Source organism: Chaetura pelagica, unplaced genomic scaffold (assembly GCF_000747805.2).
Source record: "Chaetura pelagica isolate M959 unplaced genomic scaffold, ChaPel_1.0 scaffold416, whole genome shotgun sequence".
Taxonomy (NCBI): Eukaryota; Metazoa; Chordata; class Aves; order Apodiformes; family Apodidae; genus Chaetura; species Chaetura pelagica.
The window spans coordinates 818,660-839,975 of NW_009953579.1; the positions used below are offsets into that span (position 1 = coordinate 818,660).

At 48.5% G+C, this 21,316-nt stretch overlaps 1 protein-coding gene across 1 annotated transcript in view; it reads left to right on the top strand.

Annotated features, from left to right (window-relative positions):
- Window positions 1–21,316, top strand: part of PAPLN (papilin, proteoglycan-like sulfated glycoprotein) — a 50,324-nt gene that overhangs the window by 27,316 nt on the left and 1,692 nt on the right. The window contains 19 exon segments of the mRNA XM_009999749.1: window positions 1–13; window positions 1,205–1,377; window positions 1,899–2,022; window positions 3,108–3,234; window positions 4,549–4,614; window positions 6,147–6,354; window positions 8,086–8,262; window positions 9,536–9,692; window positions 10,295–10,381; window positions 10,883–11,153; window positions 11,284–11,401; window positions 12,072–12,201; window positions 13,369–14,014; window positions 14,776–14,913; window positions 15,757–15,881; window positions 16,792–16,930; window positions 18,406–18,543; window positions 19,209–19,336; window positions 19,911–20,019. The exon segment at window positions 1–13 is cut by the window's left edge and continues 13 nt beyond it. Of these exon segments, the coding sequence (XP_009998051.1) occupies window positions 1–13; window positions 1,205–1,377; window positions 1,899–2,022; window positions 3,108–3,234; window positions 4,549–4,614; window positions 6,147–6,354; window positions 8,086–8,262; window positions 9,536–9,692; window positions 10,295–10,381; window positions 10,883–11,153; window positions 11,284–11,401; window positions 12,072–12,201; window positions 13,369–14,014; window positions 14,776–14,913; window positions 15,757–15,881; window positions 16,792–16,930; window positions 18,406–18,543; window positions 19,209–19,336; window positions 19,911–20,019 (3,074 nt within the window).

Sequence of the window (21,316 nt, forward strand, 5' to 3'; positions counted from 1 at the left end):
AGGAATTTTCTGGGTAAGACTGATGTCAGAATATGTCAGAACCATTTGGATTCCAGCCATTGCATTGAAATTTGGTTTACAGATGCACCAGGCTTTGAGATGTTTGCCTTGAGGGCTTGTTACAGCAGAAGAAAAATCTCTCTGAAAATCAAGATCTGAATATTGAGTATTCTTGAAGAGCTAATGATGCTCAACCCTGGGCTTCAGGTTAACCTCTTTTTCACTTCTGTGGTGGTCTTGCTGTTAGGTGGGGAATAAAAAGACCCAACCATGTTCAGACTTCCTGCCTGGCACTTACAAGGAATCTAGCTGATATAATAAAATTTGGCTATGAGTTCTTCTATTTGCTTGGTGAATGTAAACCCTGAAAGTACTCCTGCCACCCAAAAGTTGGGATGGGCTTCTTTTCACCCTAGAAATCTTTTGGGTATTTGTCACTATGATCTCAAACTCTGGTCATGCCTCAGAGGGCAAAAAGAAGGGGTAAAAGTCCTCACCCAGATTTCTGGGCAGGGCTGAGGAAATTCCAGTGAAGAAAGCCAATACTCATCCTTTTTCTGATTCCTCCAATGCTTCAGACAGATCAACATGGTGATATTTTCCTTTGTAGAAAGCTGGAAGCAACATCAAAGTCTTTGTCTTCTGTATAGAAAGTCTGATGAGCAGGATAGTGACATGGAGGCAGTAGGGTGTGAAGCCTACACCTTAGTGTTAAGCAGGAGGCAGGCTGTGGGGAGTGCAGAGACAGGGCTGGGGTATTCTGGAGGCCTTTGGTGCAGCAAAAAAGGGCTTGGTCTGCAGCAAAGCTGGCGAGAACCACTGTTTGACTGTGGGACAACCTCTGACAGGAGAGCGTTCCAGGGGTCAGTGCTGTTGGAGGATGATGGTGTCTTTTTTTTTTTTTCTATACCTGTGATGCAGCGTTGAAACATGAGCATCTGTGTTGAGTTCTTATGGTCCTCTCTGCTGTGTGAATTTTTGCTGTGTTGGTAGATGCTGCTGTATTAGATTGTTGCCACACTTACAGGGTTGCAATGCCGATTTGAAGGAGCTGGGGTTCCAATGGCAGAGCTGAGAGCTCTATATATTAGCAATACCCTGAAAGTCTAGAGCAGGCTCTGTCTTGTGGCACCTGAAGCCTGGTGTCAGGTTATAGGTATGTTAATTTACTCCCTTCTGTTCTCTGGCATGTGGGTTTGTCCAGCTGTCAAGAACGTGCAAGGGGAGTATTATCTGAACGGGCACTGGACCATTGACTTCAGCAGAGCCCTGCATGTAGCCAGCACAGTTCTGCACTATGACCGTGGCTCAGAGGGTGACCTGGCCCCGGAGCTCCTCCATGCCCGTGGTCCCACCACTGAACCGCTCGTCATCGAGGTGCGTGGCTGTGCCTGCCTCTCCTTGATGCTCTTGCTCTCCTGCTTTGCGTAGCAGCCCTTGCTTTGTGCCGTGGGGCAGTGGGAGTGGGGGACCACTTGGGGAACAGTGTGGAAGTGAGGGTGTCCCAGGGAGCTCTGGTTTTGGTTCCCAGAAAGGAGCAGGGCTAGGCTTGGTGTTGGCTTCCTGCTTTTTCCCTTGGGCTCTGACCTCCACCACTGATGGTGTTGGGACAGGGACAGGCTCTAGAGCACTTCTTGTTGTAGTGTGCTGCAGGGTACGTACTCTCACGGGAGCAGCTGGATCTTCTGTCTCTGGAAGGGTTGAATGCACCCTTCTCTGAAAAAAATGCTCCCTAGAATATCACAGAAGGCAAGGAGAAAATGTAGCATGGAGAATAAGTGCTCCTTGATGAGGTGGGAAGCCAGTCAGCTCAAACCGTCAGACACCTTGGGGAAGTGCTGTTAATGGGAAAGGTGCTGCTGTTCTTATTTCCATGACTTTATCCCATGCTTTCACAGCTCATCAGCCAGGAGCCGAACCCAGGGGTACAGTATGAGTACTACCTGCCTGTGCAAGGACAGACGTCAGGTTACAGCTGGAGCTATGGTTCCTGGAGTGAGTGCAGCTCTGAGTGTGGAGGAGGTAAGGGGAGACGTCCTGGTCCCTGGCGGCTCGTGTGGGGTTTGTATCCACACCCTGAGGACAGTGTGACTGTGTGCTGCCCTCTGCAGCTGCTTCCCAGGAGACTCCTGCTGGAACGCAGCACCAGGTATCTGCAGGAGGCAGCTAAGGTTTTGTTAAGGGAGGGTCACAACAGGCCTGTGTCCCATGCTTGTCCTGTCATTTTACATGCCCTAGTCCTCCGACTTGTTTCTAGGATCTGTTAAGAATCTTCATAAATAGCCTTTGTTTTGTTTTGCTTCAGTTCTTCATGTCCTTTTCAGGCCTTTTTAACCATTTGAGAGGTCCTCTCCAAACTGGCCTACATAAGTGAATCACATAATTTCCCTCTACCATAGCCTGGAAGATTCACCCTCTTCAGAGGAACTGTCAGATCTGCTGCGGTGTCACCTCACGTTCAGTTTACACGTTCTTCCATGGGTTAACGTTATGAATTTTAAGCTCAACAAACAAACCAAAACCCATAATCAAACAGAAAACCTCTCCATCTGACTGGTGTATTGAGTTCCTATCAAGTTGTTCTGGTCTACTGTGCTGATAGCCATTATGACAGCTTTCACCATACTGGGGTTGTAGGGGCTGATGCTGTCTTGACCGGGCACCCTTATCCTATAGGAATCATTGAAGAGTTACAAGTTTTTCTCCCGTATCCACTCTTCATAAGACTGACTTTCTGAGTCTAACAGAAGGCCCCCAGCTCTGATGCTGTGTACTGCACACACCATGCTGGGTTCCTTGATGTGTGATATATAGATATGGCACTTCCCTTGAGAACCTCAATCCATAAAATAACAGGGAAATGTCCCTTAGCTACACAGAACTATTCTGTCTCTCTTGCCTTTCCAGTGGACTCCTATACTATGGGGAGGCATCATTCATACATATAAGGTGGTGGACCAAGAACTGCACCCGACTCTTTTCAGGCTGGCTGGAGTGGGTGTCATTCTGCACTACTTCAGGAACATTGTTTTGCCAACAACAGTGGGTTGCAAACCTAGCCTTGGGTGTCTGGCACTGATCAGGGTTCTGTCTTGCTTCTCCTTCAGGTTTCCAATCCCGCTTGGTGTTTTGTACCATAGACAATGAAATTTATCCAGACTATATGTGCAGGAATAAGCCACAACCAAACAATACCCAGACATGTGGCCGTCAGCCTTGTCCCCAGACAAAACGGTAAGATTTCCTCTCCTCTTCTGGACTTTGACTTCTTCCTGAGGTGCTTTTGGAAACAAGAAAAAGTACGATCATCTCACTTCTCGTGCCCTCCAGCATGGTTCTCTCCAAGAAAATGTTTCACTTCTCAGAGACACCCCAAAACAAGCAATGGTGAAGATAACACTGTGAAGAGCATTTCTGTGTATACGAGGAAAGGGCTTAATATGTCCTATGTGGATTTTATCATAGAATCATAGAATCTTAGGGGCTGGAAGGGACCTCGAGAGATCATCTAGTCCAACCCCCCTGCCAGAGCAGGGTCACCTAGAGTACATCACACAGGAACTCATCCAGGTGGGTTTTGAATGTCTCCAGTGAGGGAGACTCCACAACCTCCCTGGGCAGTCTGTTCCAGTGCTCTGTCACTCTCACAGTAAAAAAATTTTTTCGGATATTCACCTTGAACTTCCTATGCTCCAATTTACACCCATTACCCCTTGTCCTATCACTGGTCATCACTGAGAAAAGCCTAACTCCGTCCCCCTGACACTCACCCCTTACATATTTGTAAACATGGATGAGGTCACCCCTCAGTCTCCTTTTCTCCAAGCTAAAGAGACCCAGCTCCCTCAGCCTTTCCTCATAAGGGAGATGTTCCACTCCCTTAATCATCTTCGTAGCTCTGCGCTGGACTCTCTTGAGCAGTTCCCTGTCCTTTTTGAACTGAGGAGCCCAGAACTGGACACAATACTCCAGATGTGGCCTCACCAATGCAGAATAGAGGGGGAGGAGAACCTCTCTTGACCTACTAATCACACCCTTTCTAATGCAATTTTATAGACCATTTAAATATGCTTTCCAGAGTATGATCTTGGAAGATAATCTTCTAACCCATGGGATAAGAAACAGATTCTCTGCTTTTTGTTTTCTTTACTTGGAGCCTGCAAAACCAGAGCAGTAGGTCAGAGGATGTAATTTTTAAATATAATTTCTGCATTCCCCATGTCCTTCCTCTTAGAAAGGGATGAATTCTGGAATATTTTAATTCTGTGGATTTTTTAAACCTCTTTATCCAGCCTTTTCCAGCTTGTCTCTTGCTGGCATAGCCTTGCAGTTGGCTTCACTTGGCTTTTACATAGGCGTTCAGAGCTGTAACCAGAGCCTTAGCTGTGTATCTCACTGTCTATCTCATTCTGCACCTGGTGGGTGCAGTGGAGGCTGGTGAGAGGGCTGTTGAGGGTGAGAAGACACTTGGAAACCTGGGAGCATTTCTGAATACCCAGTAGACTGTAGCTACTTAAGTTCTTTAAATCCTTTCTTCTGTGTATAAAGGACTTCTTACATCTATCTGCCACAAGCCTGGAACCACAGTGGAGCCTGGAACTCTCAGATGAAGAGGTAACAAGAAGAAAGCAGTGACAGAAAGCAAAGGAAGGCAGCTTCTCTCTTCTGCTCTCCACCTGGTTGCCCATTGCAGTCTGTGAGGGTGTGGGGACTTTCCTCTTTGGCACTGGTGGTAGCTGTGGATGGTGCTTTGCTTTTGTTTTTTTCCCAAGAAAATAATGGTGGAGGGTGCTGGCTGGCAGCTTTGCTGAGGTGCTTGTGTGTGTTCCTGGTAACTTGATTCTTCTGGGACTGAGAAAGGGACAGTTTCTTCATAGCTTTTGGATGCTTATCCTGGTAATTGTTTTTTTCTGTGGAATCACAATAGAGAGGTGAAGATATGTTCTGGAAGATTTTTTTGTTTGGCTTATCAAGATAAATAAAAGAACAGAAGGGAAAATAAAGAATGATGGATTGGGTGCTTGAAACATTGGCCAGAATGCCTGTGTGCCATAGCAAAAGCCTCAGTGCTTCTCAAAAGCTCTTATTTCTTTGGCATGGGCCCTATAGCAGGCAGAAAAGGGCCTGTGTACTGTGATGTGATACAAGGATGTGACAGATACAGTACTTACAAAGTACACTGAGGCATGGGAAATAGAAAAGATCCAAAGCAGAAGAGTTGTCCCTGAGCAAACTGCTAATAGCTTAGGACTTGCAATTCTTTGGGATCCCAGCTTAATGGTTGACTCTGTCTTACAAAGGAAATGTAACAAGTGTCAGAGAAGATATCTTGACTCACAATTGAAGGAAGCTGTAGGTAAGCCCGTCCAGCCCATACAGCCTTTCTAAAACTGTACATTTGTTTTACAGGAGGCAGAATACAGTTTTGGGGAAGGGGTGTGGTTGTTCCCACTGGAGCTTCTGAAAAATCTTGATCAATGAATTTGTTTTGAGCCCTGCAGACATGCTGCTCTAGGTGGTTTCTATTTGCTGTAGTTGTTCCCTTTCCGAAGGGAACGTATTTTTTTAGCAAAGGTCGTTCAGTTTGGGGTTGGTATTTACATTTTTAGCAATAAAGAAGAGTATCTTAAGGCTATGAATGTGTCTGAGTTAGCACAACATTCACAAGCACTTCTGAGAGTGTCTGGCATGGTTTGCAGGTAGAGTGAGGTCTTGGCTTGTTTTTGTTGTTTCTGGTAACAGCTGGAGTGTAATGGGTGGTTAGGCTGGTGTGAGTTGCTTTCCTTTTAGCTGATCTGGATTGTTTTCTTTGATTTTTCTTTCTTTTTCTTTGGTGTTCCATTCCAGGCGTGATATTTTTTCAGACATCAGGAGACCAAAAGCCATGGAGAGAAATCTTCCCCCTGTGTGAGAGCTCTGCAGCTCCAGAGAAACAAGTGGGGTTTTGGCTCTGGAGTGGGACTCGTGCTCTGCATTGCCAACTAAGCTGGGCAGCACTTGGCCAAATGGGAACTTGCCTCTGGCTCTGTTCTGCAAAGGGACATTTTCTCTGTCTGACTTCCGCAGGGACATGGCGCCGGCCTCCCCTGTGCCTCTGGGCAGTTTAGCTGGGCTTACGTGTGTCTGCTTGATTCTGTGACCTGCAGGTGGAAGACAGGAGAGTGGGGACCCTGTTCAGCAACGTGTGGCAGGGGCACCCAGACGCGCTCCGTGTACTGCGCGGCGTTTGACGGGCAGAGCCCGCAGGGGGTGGCGGAGGCGGCGGAGTGCGTGGCCTTCGCCCGGCAGCCGCGCAGCAGCCAGCCCTGCAACCTGAGGCCCTGTGCCACCTGGAGCACCGGGCCCTGGTCCCAGGTGAGCTCGTGCGGGCAGGCGGCTGCCTCTTGGCACCTTCTGCAGGAGGGGCTGCCAAAGCTTGGGGGTAGAGAGCCAGGCTCCTTTTCTGGGATTGTCAAAGGTGCGCGTCCCTGGTAGGTGACGTGGAGAGGTGCAGGGCTTGTCCCTGCAGTTCTCCAAGCAGGGTCTCAACTAGCTGGCAGCTGTGCCCTTCTACAAATATATCTCTGTTCCTCAAAACTGCGCGTGCCCCTGCACCTCTGCTCCTCCCATCACATTTTCTCCTCTCTACTGGTGTTTTCCCCACTCCTGTATTTTGATCAGATCCACTATGCCTGGCACTGGCTGAGTTTCTGACTGTGGCCAGGGGAAGGTAGGCATGAGAGCTGCTGTCCATCAGCTGGTGATGTGCGGTGACACTCCTTCCTCTGCAAAACATGAGCCCATGGCTCCTGCCTGGGCTGTTTGTTCCCATGCATCCTGCTGCCTCAGCATGAGTAGCCTTGGACAGCAGTACTGAAAGCACAACAGTTGGTGAGCAAGATGCTGCTGAAACACTGGGGACCTGCTGTGTGTCAGTGCAGGGCTTCTCTGAACGCAGCCACTCGGTGCTTTTTTGATGCTGTGTGCATTTATACTTCCAGGAGAGGAAGCCGTTCAAACTGTACGTGTTCAATGCTGCCAGCCAGGCATTTAGAGAGCATCCTTTGTTCCAAAGGCTTAGAGAGTAAAGGTGGTGTGTACTCAGTCCCTAAAGCACAAGTGAATTTTCCTTTTTTTAAAAGAAGCACATGCATGCTTGCAAGATTTGGCTTACCATCTGGTGGTGGTACTTTGAGTGGTGCCACAGCATAAGTAACTTTAAGGCATGATAACCTAGACTGTAAAGTCTGTGGCTTTGGAGTGTTTTGTTTTGCTTTGGTTTGGTTTTCCCTCTTGTGAGAATACTGAGGTGACTTCAGGGTTGTGGAGCAAGAGCACTGTTTGGGGAAGGCACCAAGTCATGTTCTTACAAACTGATTCCTATGTGGATCATTCCAGGGTTCTCAAAAGCTACTGCATTTCGTGTACACTCAGAGATAAAAGGTGACTCTAGGAAATGAGTGGCTGAAACTCAGTTGGGAAGCACATCTAAAGTAATTCAGACTGTCTCCAGGTTAATGCTCTCTGTAAGAACCTTGGTGATTCATGGAGAATTAGGCTGGATTCCAGGAAACACCACTGTGAATTCAAGAGGGCATTGAAAATGTCACAAACCAGTAACTAGTATAGAAATTCTGCCAGAGCTCCACACAGTAAAAATGGAGCACAAAGTCTTCAGGCAGTAGACACAAGCAATACAAGAATCTGATTTATCTTCCCTTGAATTATTTATCTTGAGCTGATTTTAATTAGGAATTAAAAAACATGAGTTTCCGGGTATTTCCTGCCATTTATTGTTCTCAGTTTATTCTGTAGTATTGGTATTTTTCCAAATTCATTCTCCATGTCTTCTTTGGTAGAGAGCAGGAGAAATTATATGACTAGGCCAATGAGCTCCCAGTCTCCCAGTTCCTATCCACAATGCTTTATTGTCTCCTCTACAGCATAAATGACTACTCTGCTAACTCCCATCCCATTTTAGTTTAACGATGGTTGGTTGTTCTAGACAACCTCACGGTGGTGTTCCGTCCTAGTGTTAGGGAGCACAACCTGGAAAAGCATGTGGAAATCAGGTGCTTCCTTATAATTGTTGGGCTCTTTCTGCAGTGCTCAGCAAGCTGTGGGGAAGGGGTCCAGACCCGGACTGTCACCTGCAGAACGCAGCAGGGCTCTCAGGCTCAGGACTTTGCTTGCCTGATGGAGCCAAAGCCATCAGCCACTCAGCCCTGCCTTAAGGAGAACTGCATCCAGGAGATTGGCTGGCACGTTGGAGACTGGGGCCTGGTGAGCATCACACTTTCCTGGTTCGGGAATAACTGATGATATCGCTGTACTCCTTGCAGACAAGCTTTGATCTGTGCAGCCTGCACGTGGGTTGAGGCTGGGAGCCTGTGCTGCTTCATTACCAGCCCCTTGGCTCACAGTTGCATTGGCACTAGTAATGCTCCAGTTAATCTGCTTCCTGCTTTGTATGCAGCTGCTACAAAAATAAATCCTTCTGAGGAGGGGATTATAGTTTCAGTGGCAATGGCAAAATGCAGCCAATAAACTGAAACAATCTAGTCTTACTGCTTATTCCCAGTTCTTTGCTCAGTCACTGTGAATAGCAGAAGAAAACTCTGGCTGAGTGTGGCTTAGAGCTCTGGGCTTCAAGACTGGTCACTGAGTTTGGTGCTATGGTTTAAAGTACCTATTTGTGATCAGATAAACTGGGCTTCAGCTGGATTAGTCTTGTTTTTGTGAATTGAGTCAAACTATGTTCAACCTGGGAAAAGTGCCAGGGGGAAAGAGGTAGGGGTAGATCCATGTGACTTCCAACCGCACTTTTTCCCTTCTCTGCTAGCCAAACCAGCTTGTTCTGAGTTAAAACATGGGTCTTCATAAGATGTCAGCCAAATTTTAATAACAGCTAAAGAAGTTGCATACCTTAATCTAATCTCTCCTGGCTCCTGACTTCCAATATGAGAAAGGTGTTCCTACCTTGATCAGAATAAGAGAGAGAAATAATATCTAAATGTTCATAGAGCTTGCCATGAGCAGGTGGGTTACACAAATATTTCATCTTCTGCCCTCCACAGAGCTACTGCTCATTGCTTCTTCCTCTTACACAGCTTCCAGTTAGAGAAGCTCCAGTTAGCTGCTTACAAGAAAGCCACCAGTTTTCTTTCCTGTTGTTCTTGAATGCATAGTTCAAAACTGACCCTCTCACAGCTGGTGGATCCCCATAGTATGGAAATGCCTTCAGGTCAGGCTGAAAAAGTTCACTCCAGCTCCCTGCCACACCACTGTAGGTAACAGCAGCTCATCTGGATGTTACAGGCTAAGGGTGGCTCAGAGCCTAATGCTTCACAGCTGGGTGGAACACTTAGTAAAATGGTTTAAAGTATGGCTTTCTAATTGTTCAGATGGATCCAGCTGAAGTATTTATTGCTTTGCCTTGGTGGAGGAAGCTGTGCTCAGCCTGCAGCTCATCATGCAGCTGTTCCACACTTCTGGTCTGTGGGGTTTCTGCCTCAGCCTCTGCTGCCAGCTCACTTGCTTTGTCTCTGTGCCCAAGTGTTCGAAGAGCTGCAATTCAGGCATCCGGACACGCCAAGTCATCTGTGCTGATGGAGACTCCAAATTCTACAGTCCCGAGACATGCAAAGCCGTCCAGCCACAGAAACCAGCCACCCTGGGTAGCTGCAACACACAGCCCTGCTACCTGCCACAGCGTGAGTGGTATTGCTGCACACCTAGCTTTTCCTAAGATGCTTTTGTTCAGGAGTAGAAATTCACAGCTCTGCACCAGCTTATGTTCTCAGCCACTTGCCTGCTTGTTTCTACCCTGTGCATTTATGGTTTGTGCACATAACTATGGCATCTTCAGAGTCCCAGTACCTGTGCCGTTTGAAATGTGTGTAACAGGCTTGGGAACAAAATTGATGTATGCCCATTTTGAATTCAGTATTCTGCGATGACCCTGTCCCAGTGTGTGTTGCAGATTGACCCCAAGACTCCTAGTTGAGAAAGGCTCAGTAGCTAAAAGCTATAGACAACTCTCATCCCTCTGTGAACCAGCTATAAGGGAGGCACAGTCACTCTGAAGATTTTGCTTGCTGCCTGTGTCTCATCTTCATGGCAGAGCCCAAATGCTGACTTTTGTCTGCTTGCCCATTGCAGGTCACTGTCCTGACAATCCAATCCAATTGCTGCTCAGCAGCTGTTCCAGGAGAAAAGACATTTTCATCAACTGTAGTCTCCTGTTGGCTCCTGCAATGATTAGAACATAGGGCTGGACTAACTGCACTTACTTTGTGTATGTCTGTCTTTGCAGAGGTTCCCAGTATGCAGGACACGATGGGATACGATGCCACTCGCCAGTCCTTGCTGACGCGTTACAACCCGAGCAGCCCTGCCACAGGTTGGGAGGAATTGCCTTAGTTTGGGGGTTTGGTGATGGTGGATTTGAAACTGCATGTAGAAAGGGAAAGGTTCCTCCTTTTCTTTATTTCTCTTGTTCGTTTCATGGGCTTCTAGAGATCTGTGGAGCCAGGGAAAAGTGTAAATTATTTTATGCAATAGTGAGCAGTATCTGAATCTGTGGAAGAGACTGGACAGTATATAGATCCCAGGCTCTGGCAGCATGACTCAAGTGCAGGCTGAGTGAAATGCTGCCCAAAGCAGATCATAGGAAGAAGAAAGGATCATATAAGGGGACCACAGTAATGCAGCAGATGGTTAGGAATAATGGTTAGGTCAGTGAGCAAGTGGACCTCAGGACAAGCAGAAGAGTAGACCAGAAGACACATTAAGGTGAAATCCTTATACAGAAAAGCCTGGATAGGTGAAAGACACCTGAGATGAGGCAAACTGACCAGATTTTGATGATCACCTTGCATGCTTTAAGGAGTTGTCTCCCCAGATTCTGGTGATGGAAGAATGCTCCCTAGTACTGCTGGGAATCACCACCTCCCATCCACCAAGGACCACGGCATCAACTTGTTGCCTGTTCGCTGGGAAACCTGGTCACGCTCATCGGGTTCCCATCAGCTCAGCTTCTCTCAGAACCCCACTGCAGGGACTGGCTTTCAGGACTGTCATCAGAGCCCACATGGCTGCTGTCCAGATGGGCACACTCCAGCTTCAGGCCCTTTGGGGAGAGGTTGCTCCTTCAGCACTTGTCACCAAAACAGGTAGCTGGAAGTAGACAGGCCTGAGCAGGGAAGCATTGCCTTTCCTGGGGGCTCACTGAAATTTACAGCCTGTGCCTATGGAGCTGGATGGGTCAGGTATTGCTACAGCCCTTCTGCTTTGTGCCTGTAGGTATGGATGCTGTCCTGATGGAGTATCAGCTGCCCAGGGTCCAAACAACATGGGATGCCCACAATATCACCCTGATGTTCAAGGGAGCAGAAATCAGCCCACTGTGCCTGCTCCCACAGTAAGTATAAAATCCCTTTGTGTTTTAGTTTTCTATCATATACAAAGCTTCAGATTTGATACTCAGTAACTCAGATTGTGTGTTTCTGCTGTGCCTCACCTCTGCCAGTAATGCTGAAGACCAATCCTTCATGCATGGCTTCAAGCCCTTTGGCCCATTTTGCTCCCGTTCAGCCTGAGGCATCCACCTGTGATCCTTTGTAAGCAGGGGACAGAATGACCAGTTGGGAGATGTCTGAGAATTAGAAGACAATCCTGTGTAGAACTGATTGACTAATCCTGAGTAAAAAAAATTTCTGTTGGTCAGAAACTTACTGTCCAATTTCTAGGGGGAAAAATGGGGAAAACATGGCCACTATTCATTGTTTTTGTTTGTCAACTCTGCAGATTAATTTACGGCAAAATAGCCAGGGAGGTAGTTCCTCTCATAGCTTGGAGTGCTTGCTGGCACCAGCTGAAAAACCCCCCTGGCCTGCTGCTGGGCTGGCTAGGGCTGTTTTGCAGAAAAGTGCAGCCCTGGCTCCATGGCTGACATGAAAGCCACTAGGAGACAAACCAATAAATAGTGGTTCCTCTAACAAGTGGCCTTCTGCAGCTGACACCTTGGACATGGTGCTTTGCTGTCCTCATGGATGCATGGTGACTCTTGGCTTTCCATTCCTGTCTCCAAGGCAAGCCGAGCCCTGTCCCAGCAGCACCCCCCGGGCGAGTGCCGCGGTTCTGTGTACGGCTGCTGTTTTGACCAGGTCACTTCAGCTTCGGGTCCTCAAGGGGAAGGATGTCTCAATAGGCCCAACTACCGTAAGTGATGGTTTGGCTTCCTGGTTTAGGAACTTAGGAAGAATCCCACAAAATCCAGTAGTGCATGAAAGCTTCCAGTGTAGAGGCTCTGCTCTCTGTGACATGTGGTAAAGCAGCCAGATGGTTCAGTCCTGACAGAAATTCTTGTTGTCCTCTACTGACAGTGGGACAGAAATGTGTTGGTGTGATCTCTGTCAGACTGTAGGACTTCTGGGGAGCTGTTTGCCCCTGAGAAGACACCCTGTTGAAGCCTGGACACCCATATGAAGCCAGGTTTGGGAGAAGCAGGGCCTCTCTGGGGAATCAGGGTTATGCTCAGTCTTCTGACAGCCCATGGACAGGGCTGGAATGAGAGCAGCAGCTAAGGATGGAGGTGTTGCTCAGGACTGCATGGATGGTTGCAGCTAGCAGAGTTCAATACAGTGCCTGCTGCACTATGAGGGCACTAGAGCTGCTGGGAAAAAGCATCTCTGCTCCTTTAGTTCCCAGCTGTAGCCTCTGCAGGCACATTGCTTCTGTGTTGCCTTGTCCTTTTGCTGCAGAATGGAGGTTGCTTGGTGGCCAGCCCTCTGGGGCTGCCTTGATGAAGGTGAAGATCTCTGGATCCTCCTCTCAACCACAGCTTGGCAAGGGAACCCTCAGCCATAGCCCTGCATCCAGTGTTTGTCAGCATGTGGCTGTAATACCTGTGACCAAGAGCACAGAGCTTGGTCTGTAGACACACTGGGCTGTGCTCCTCTTATATCAGTGTGACAGGGTATTCTGTAATGCATGAAGCTTCACAACTGGGTCTAATCCACTTGCTTTGTGGGCTGGAAATGTGCTAATAGCAGCCACATGCCCTTTACAGGAGGGGACGCCCCAGAGCCAACCTTGCAGCTGCACCACTCCCCAAGAAAGGCCATAAAGCATCTGACTAGTATCTAGATTCAGAAATGTCTCTGAGGTTAGATCTCCTTCCACCAGTGGCAAAACTGGAGCAGAAGGAAGCATGCAAGCAGCTGCTCAGTTTCAAAGCAGAGCTGCATGCAGAACTCAGGTGTCCTGCTTTCCCTCCTGCCCTCTGCCCCCAAGACCCATCACATCATCTAGGTAGGTGGCTTGAAGCACTTGTACCTTTGTACTTTGTGACCCTCACATCTCCCTCTGTTCTGCTCTTCTTGGTAGCATATCCTGTCACATGCCTGCTGCCCAGTGCTCACGGCCCCTGCGCAAACTGGACCACTCGCTGGTACTTTGTGACTGTTGTTGGCAAATGCAACCGGTTTTGGTATGGGGGCTGCCATGGCAATAAAAACAGCTTTGCCTCAGAGGAGGAGTGCATGAGAGTGTGCCACAACTCTGGGGGGGACAGTCCCCAGGAGCACCAGCCCTCTTCTGGCACAGGAGCCCTGCAACGCCAGCAGGCTGGCTCCCGCCCCCTGATGCGGGAGGCTGGGGGTCAGCAGCACTCACCCCCAAGGGGGTCTGCAAGTCAAGAAGGAAGAGCTTATGAGGCTTCACATCCCACGCAAGGCAGCCACAGACGGGACAGCTGGAGAAGTGAGGTGCTGCCAGAGTCTTTGCCAAGGACTGGTGTGCTGGAGAGCCAGCGCCGGAACACCCAGCGGAGCAGACTGGACAGCATGAGCCAGCTGCCCCTGTGGGAAACAGCAGAGCCCGGGCCCCGGGAGAGGCAGAGCAGCAGTGCCCAGCAGGTGCTGCCCCAGGAAGGCAAGCAGTGGCATAAGGCTTTTGGAGTGGATGTTTCCAGGACAGAGGGATTTGGGCACCAGGCATCTGCAGACTTGTTCCCAGCACAAGCTCTGCACAGGTGATGGTTTTTGTTTGTTTGTTTGTTTTCCTGTTCTGCTAGCTCATTGTGAAGCATCAGTGCAGCTTCCTCTGGAGTGAGTGTTGATCCAGCCAGGACCACCTCACTGGGAATACCACGGAAAGGATTTGGTATATATGTGGCCCTTTGGTAAATCAAGTTATTCAGGCCCTGGAGTTACCTGCTGTCTCCTTCCTTGTGCTCTCCCTGCTCTCTGGAAACACTGAAAGTTTGGTATGTGTGAAAAGACTGCAGACTCCTGAGATCTTTGTCTGGGAGGCATTTTTACACAGTGAATGTGAATGCATAGGGGTTTTTCTTGTTACGACCAACAAATTTAGTGACTCGCTAACTTCAGAGCCTTTACCACAGCACAACATGGAGCTGCAGTGGGCTTTTCTAGGAAAGAGTTTTAAGACACAGAGTTTGAGTCAGGAGCCCTGAAATGCAGGAGCATATAGAACTAGATCTAAATGTGTTGGCACTGGATCTGTGTCTGTTTGCTGAGCTGAACCTGGTTCCTTCAGAAGAGCAGGGTTGTAAGACACTCTCCCTGGCAATACTGTAGCATTTGGTCTGCCCAGAGCAGCCTTTGCCATGTAGGAGAGAGCTCCCGACACATTGCCTGGTGCATCTGCTCAGCTCTCCATGGGTGGCTGGTCCTGCTTTGCCCTGGGATTGTGACTCATCCAGGGTCACGCTGGGAGGACCCAGAGGAGAGCAGAGCAACTGAGGTGCCAATGAACCACTTTCTTTTTCAGAGCCATCCTGGAGGAAGACAAGCCCTCTCTTGTGACAGCAGTTGTGGGACAAAACATCCAGCTTATCTGCAAGACAGGCATGTCCCCCTTCTCCAGAGTGAACTGGCTGAAGGACAGCCGACCAGTCTCCTCTGACAGGTGAGCTTAGCTCCCTTCATCGTAGAGCAGATGGACTCTTTCCTGGGCTGAGTGCCAAATATGCTTGCCCACTTTATTTGTGATCTTAATGTTCTTTAAATAAAACACAAACCACAAAAGGATGAACAAATAAACAAGCCCATGTATTGACGTAAGAGCATGAACTGCCCACCTGGTCTGTGCATAGTAGGAATAGATATGCAACAGTATTGAGGCATTGGGTAGTGTTATGGGGCAGAGCAGGTGCTGTTTCATAACAAGGCACTGATGGAAGTTGCCAGATGGGAAGTGATACAGAAAAATGTTGTCTCTGTTGTATTCATCTTGGGGCAGCCCTAAGTCAGTAGTCTAGGGTGAAGCTTGTAGCCAAAGTAACTCAGAGTTCCTCAGGCTGGAAGTTTCTGGCACTCCCACCTCAGATGCAATTTTTTAAAAAAACCTGCTTTTAAAGCCTGGGAAGTTGTTTCCAGCAACAGTTTGGAGCCAGACAATTACTTTGTATTATGAGAAACACAGTTAAGAAAAGCCTAGTTCTGCTTTTCTGTTTGCAAATGACTGCTGGGGCTCGAGCTCCTGCCTGGAAGGGCAGTTTGCCTCCTCATGGGAGAGGGCTGTTGAAAGCTGTTCCTTGTTTTCCCATCCCAGTTTCCTCTCGGTTCGTGACCTCCTTTCTGCTGCGATTGTTTCCCCTGCCTATGACCTCTCTGTGGTCAACAGAGTTTTGTTATTTCCTAAGTCGGGGAGGGCAGTACGTGGTGGCAGTTTATGTAACCTCAGCACGAAGGGCTGCTCTGCCTTGGCCAGTTGTTGTCCATGGCCAGTTCACCCTGGCTCCTGTTGCAGGCACACCTACCAGTCCGACAGCTCCTTAGTGATCAGCCACGTCAAGCCAGAGGATGCCGGGACCTACACGTGCCTCATTTCTGATGGGAGGACCGAGAGCCGACAGATTCAGTTACGGATCATAGGTGACTAACCTTCTGTATAAGACCAAGGAGGCAGCTCAGGGCTCCTCATTAGTGGTTATTGACACCAGGAACAGTAAAGCCATCTGCAGGAGCAGACCTTCTCCACAGCCCCACCGTGCTAGCAGTGTCACCCTCACTCCATGGCAGTAGTGTCCCAAGAGCTAGTCAGAGCAGTCAGTCTTCTCCACTGTAGGGGTGCCCAAGAGGGAGTGTGGAGGCAGCAAGGCTTCTTTTGCAGTTGTCTCATGATAAAGCCTCAGCCTGCAGTGCCACCCCATAACCAGAGCTGTGGCTTGACTGTAACCCTACCCCATTTCCAGCACAGTGAGCATGTCTTCCTCCCTGAGAGCCATCTGTTGCCTCCTGATCCCAGAAAGGAGGCTCCCAAAGAGGAGTCTTCTGCGGTTGCTTGGGTCCTCCATCTCATGCTATGTGACCAGACTGCCATAGCTGTCTGTGCTGGTGCATTTATATTTAGTGTTTAGGCCAAGCAGGTCCTGCTGGGTCAAAAACAATTCCTTGTTCTGAAAAACGCACCTTATTTCAGAAACAAAAAGAAAAAAATATGAAAGATTAGTCTCAAAAGATGGGCCAGCAAGGCACCCCGTAGCCTCTGAAGTGTACTTTGTCCCAGCAATGACACATGGGGCAGAAGGCATTGTGGCCTAAGGGATGCTGCAAGATGTTCACAGACAGAGGAGAGAAAGGAGTCTAAAATTGCTTGCTGGCAGGTCTGTGACTCTGATGGGCAGACAGCGCAGGCTTGCTGCACGAGTCAGCCAGAAAACAGATGGCTGAAGGGCTCTTTGGCTCCAGTTCAGCAAGCTCTCCCAAGCTCATAGAAACCCTGCGCAAGAGGTCACAGTAAGAAGGGTCCTTTTATTCACATATGGCATTTTATTTTGAATAGACTACCCAAGCGCTCCTCTGGCAGAGGGTGAGAGAGGTCGGGTCCCTCCCAAGGGAAACAAGCAGCATCAGGAGCTTTCCAGAGGCAGGAAGGTTGTACAAACAGCCGGTTCCTCTGCGCATCAGCAGTTCACATACAGGTAAGCTCACATACAGCAACAGTTTGTCCACCATGCCCAGCTGATGAACCATATGGCATCTCTTCATGTAGAAAAGCTGAAAATTGGAAAGGTCCTGGATCAGCTGTTCTGGGGCACAGTTGGGAAGCAAGCAGTACTGAACTGCTGACAACAGGAGCAGGCAAAGATCCCAGTCGCAAGCTGTCTTCTGTCCTCCCCGAGCATCTCTTGAAAGAAGCAGATTCTGAGCAAAGACCCAGGGAGGCTGACAGCAAAGGAGTTAGGCTAAAATGAAAGTAGAAGTATCAGGGGCAGCATCCTTAGCTGTTCAAGGTAGCGTAGGCAGAAAGAGAAACCTGTTCTGGAAAAAAGGGAGAGTGAATAAGAACTGCTTAACTAGCACAGAATAGACACATATATATCTTTTAAAAAGCTCCTGTTAGTTTAACCCCCACCCATTTTTTAAAAATGTTTTGTGAACAAATCAGTTTGACTCAAAACTATCTCTTGTGTACTGGGTGGTATATCCTATAGCTTCTTGCGTGTTTCTTTGGTGCTTCTAGGCCCCATAGAAATAAGAGGCTACAAATTATTTTTGCCTTAAATGCAGCATGTTGGGACTCCAGATTAAATGGGACCATGATCTGATCTCTCCCTCTGAATTTCCAGCCTAAACCCAGCCAGTTTGCTGAACTCTCCAGCAACCTCTTCTGCTTAAAAAGAAGAAAGAAGCGATTCATTTAATTAGGAGCATTGAATTCAGGCTCTTTGGTTTTGTTTTTTGATACCAAGAATTCAGGTCAGAGAAGGGGCGGGGGAGGGGGGGCAGTGAGAAGATGTTTTATTTGACTCTGGGAACATTATGGTTTAGTTCCTGTCCTGGTTTGAGCCAGGATGAAGCCATCCTGGCTCAAACCAGGACAGTTCCCTTCTAAAATGGTGTTTAGCTGTAGTCATAGGAGAGCAAAGAGCGTGAGGAGATAAGTAGTGTGAAAGTCTGACTCAATCTTGTTGCTGCACAAAGGGGGTGGGCAACTCTGGGCCTTTGGTGCAGCCAGGTGATGGCAACGGCCTCCTCACACCCCCAAAAACATATGCTTATTTCTGTGCACCAGACAGGCACCTTGGGGGAAACTTGTTTGGTGCCATGCTTAGGACCTGCTACCATTTGCCATGTGCTCATGCTGCTAACACTTCCTGTGCTGTTATCCAGAGGGATGTTGTAAGAAACAGGCTCTAAAGGGTTAAGCTGGCTGGCAGGAGTGCAGCACCAAGCTGTGCTAAACCAGAGCAGGATTTGATGGAGGCTGCTCTTTTCTGAATGTCTGAGTGAACATTGGTAATGGCAAGTGTCAGAGCTCTGACGGGAGTGCAGAGACCACCCTTTTCCGTTGGAGGCAAAAAATAAGGCTTGTGGTTACAAAAGCCTTGTGAGGAAGGTCAAATGCTGAATGAAGAAATTTCTGCATCTTTTGCTGTGCTTGTGGACTTTGCAGATTGAGAATGGATAAGAGTGAGCCCTCAGTAGTGGAGGCCAGTATCGGGGAGAGAGTCAGACTGCCCTGCACCGTGGAAGCATCGCCTGTTCTCACCATTGAGTGGAAGAAAGATGGGCAGCCCCTCTCCTCTCCCAGGTGAGCTCCCAGGTGGCCCCATCATACTGACAGGCAGGTTGACGGGGAGGAGAGCCTCTTCTTGCCCTGTCTTCTCTCTCTCCCCCCTGAGAGAATTGAAGCTGCTGGCTGTGCAGCTAGGGCCTGCCTATTTTATGCTGGCCAGCTTCCCCTGTTAGGGCCAGACTGTGCTGCCTGAGTGCCCCAGCCTCACCCACAGACTGAAGTCCAAACACTGAACCCTCGAGTGGACAGCTGTGATACAGGGTCTGCAAGGGAGCCAAAGCTGAAGTGTGTTCATCTGCAAGATTAGCAGAAAGAGGACACATGGCAAGCAAATTTGCCAAAAAGCTGCTGGTCTATGAGCCAGGGTTGTCAGTTCACAGCGAAGAGAGAGATCAGGGTGCTTGCAGTGAACTTTCAGGGCTACTGGTGCTGCTCTGCTGCAGCTTCCCTCACCCTCTGCTTCCAGCAGCTCTCTCTAACAGTGAGCTTTTCCAGAGTCTGCAGCACTAGCGCTGGGACTTGAGGCCAAGGGGTTACATTGCAGGTTGAACTGAGCTGCTGCTAAACCTTTGCTCAGTGTTACTACAAACTTATGCACAGGAGTCAGCTTCAGCTGTGGCAGCTGGAGTCCCATCCTGAGCTAAGCACAGGCTGAGGGTCTTTCTGGTTTTGTTCCCCAGGCACAGGCAGCAGTCAGATGGGGCCCTGGTGATCAGCCGGGTCAGCTCTGAAGACGTCGGCTTCTTCACCTGCATCGCCTCAAACGGACGTGACCAGGACCAGCGCCAGGTCCTGCTCCGACCTCTAGGTACTGGGTGGGTGGGGGCACGAATGGCACGTCTGTGCACACACGTGCAGCCAAGAGGCAGGGCTGGGGAGTGTGGGCTTCTCATCTAGCCACACCTATTGGTTTCACACCTGATGTGTAGCAGGCAGCTTGAGGACAAGGGAACAGTGAGTTATTTTACTCAGTGGTAATCTGCAAGTGTCTAGTAGGTTGTGGTGCTCCAGGCAGCTGGGAAGGACTAATGGCACAGTAGGAGTGACTCAGGGCTTTGTTTATGGGACACTGGTGTGGAATGGGTATAAAAGCAAGGAAAAACTAAGGAATTGGTTTTTCTGTGCATGCAATGTGCTTGTGTCCAGTTTGAGGAAAAAGCTTTTCGAGTTATCTGTTACTTGCCCTTCGTTGGGCCAGCACCTGTAGGAAATCCACATTCCCCACAGCAACAGCGTTTTAGTTCCAAACATTCTGTTTCAAGGCCTAGGGCCTCGTAACTAAGCATAGCATGCCTTGGGCTTTTCCTGTGAGAGAATGTTCCTGCTACCAGGGGCAGCTTGGCATTGTCTTCCTGCTAGTGATTGTTTCCCTTGTGGTCTAGGAGAGCTGAGGATCACTGGTCTTCTGCCAAGTGTCACGGTACCTGCAGGAGGGACTGCTCAGCTTCATTGTACAGTGACTGGCAACAATGTGAACATAAGGTGGTCAAGGTGAGCAAAAACGAGACAGAACTTCTCTTGTTTTCTCTTCCTGGAGCCCCTCAGCCTCCAAATAATAATGCAGGATGCCTGACAGGTAAGGGAGAGACTCACGGTTCTCAGCCTCAACTAGCATAATGTACCCTTTCCAAAACAACTTTGCTGTTACCCAAAAATCCTGGGCAAGATCTCTGTGAGGTGTAGTGGTCACCAAGTTAATGTTCCAGCCACATGAGGAGGAGAATAGATGTTAAGCTGAGGTTTCATGGAATTCAAAATGGTGCCATGCTGGAAAGGTAGTGACACTAGAATAGTAAAACCTAAAATGTGTAATCAGAGGCAAACTTTTAGTTGGTCTTTATCAACCTCTTTCTGCCTAACCCTAGCTAACATTTTAGCCCCTGCAATGAGATCAACTCTTCTCCCAGCTTCCTGCTGTGACAGTTCTCTCCCTTTAAATTCTCCTTTGGTCCCACTTGACAGTGAAGTGTTTTAATAAAGGCAAAGAAAAAGCTGTGTCCTCTCCTCTAGATAGTCTACAGTGAAAATCTGAATTTGTGCAAGTGTTTGGTGGGTTTATTTTTCCCTATTTGAAAATAATCTGTTCTGTTCTAGATCCTTCTGGCAGAGACCCAGAGGGGTGGGTTGGTACTTGTTTAAATCTCCCTGTTCCAAGGGGTAGGTCTGGAGTCAGCCATCTCACAAAGAGAGCTTTTCTTCCATATGTGAGTTTGGTATTCGAGTCAACAAAATGATGCAAGTTTCAGAGTGTGAATGAAACCCTTTTCAGTGAAACAAATTTCATTTCCTTGGTAACTAGGAGTTTGTAATTTGGGCAGTTTTCCTGTTGGGCATGGAGTATTCCAGGAGGAACAGAACAGACACCATCTTGCTGGTATTTTAAACATTTCTCTTTTAAGGGAGAAGGAAGAGGGCGCATTGCTCACTACCCCATATGTTCCTCAAGCAAACTGCTCTCAATGCCAGCCAAACAAATGCTGCCAGACCACGACCTGGAGAGAGGGAAAGGCACCTTGGATTTTCTGAGTTCCTCAAACCTCAAAAATGTGTAATAGCAGAAAGGGCAATGTCTTCAGACAGAGCACACACCTCCCACACAGATAGTGGGCTATCAGATAGAGATGCACTCAGGCTCGTGTTACTACCCAATAGCAGAGCCAGGTTGTGGCAAAGATTTCTTCTTTCTTCCTTCCTTCCCACCATATTTGTAAAAGATCACCCCTTTCACAGAGCATCAGTTCCTGAAGAGCAGAAAGAGCTCCTTTAGTGGAGAAAATGGTTTTCCCTA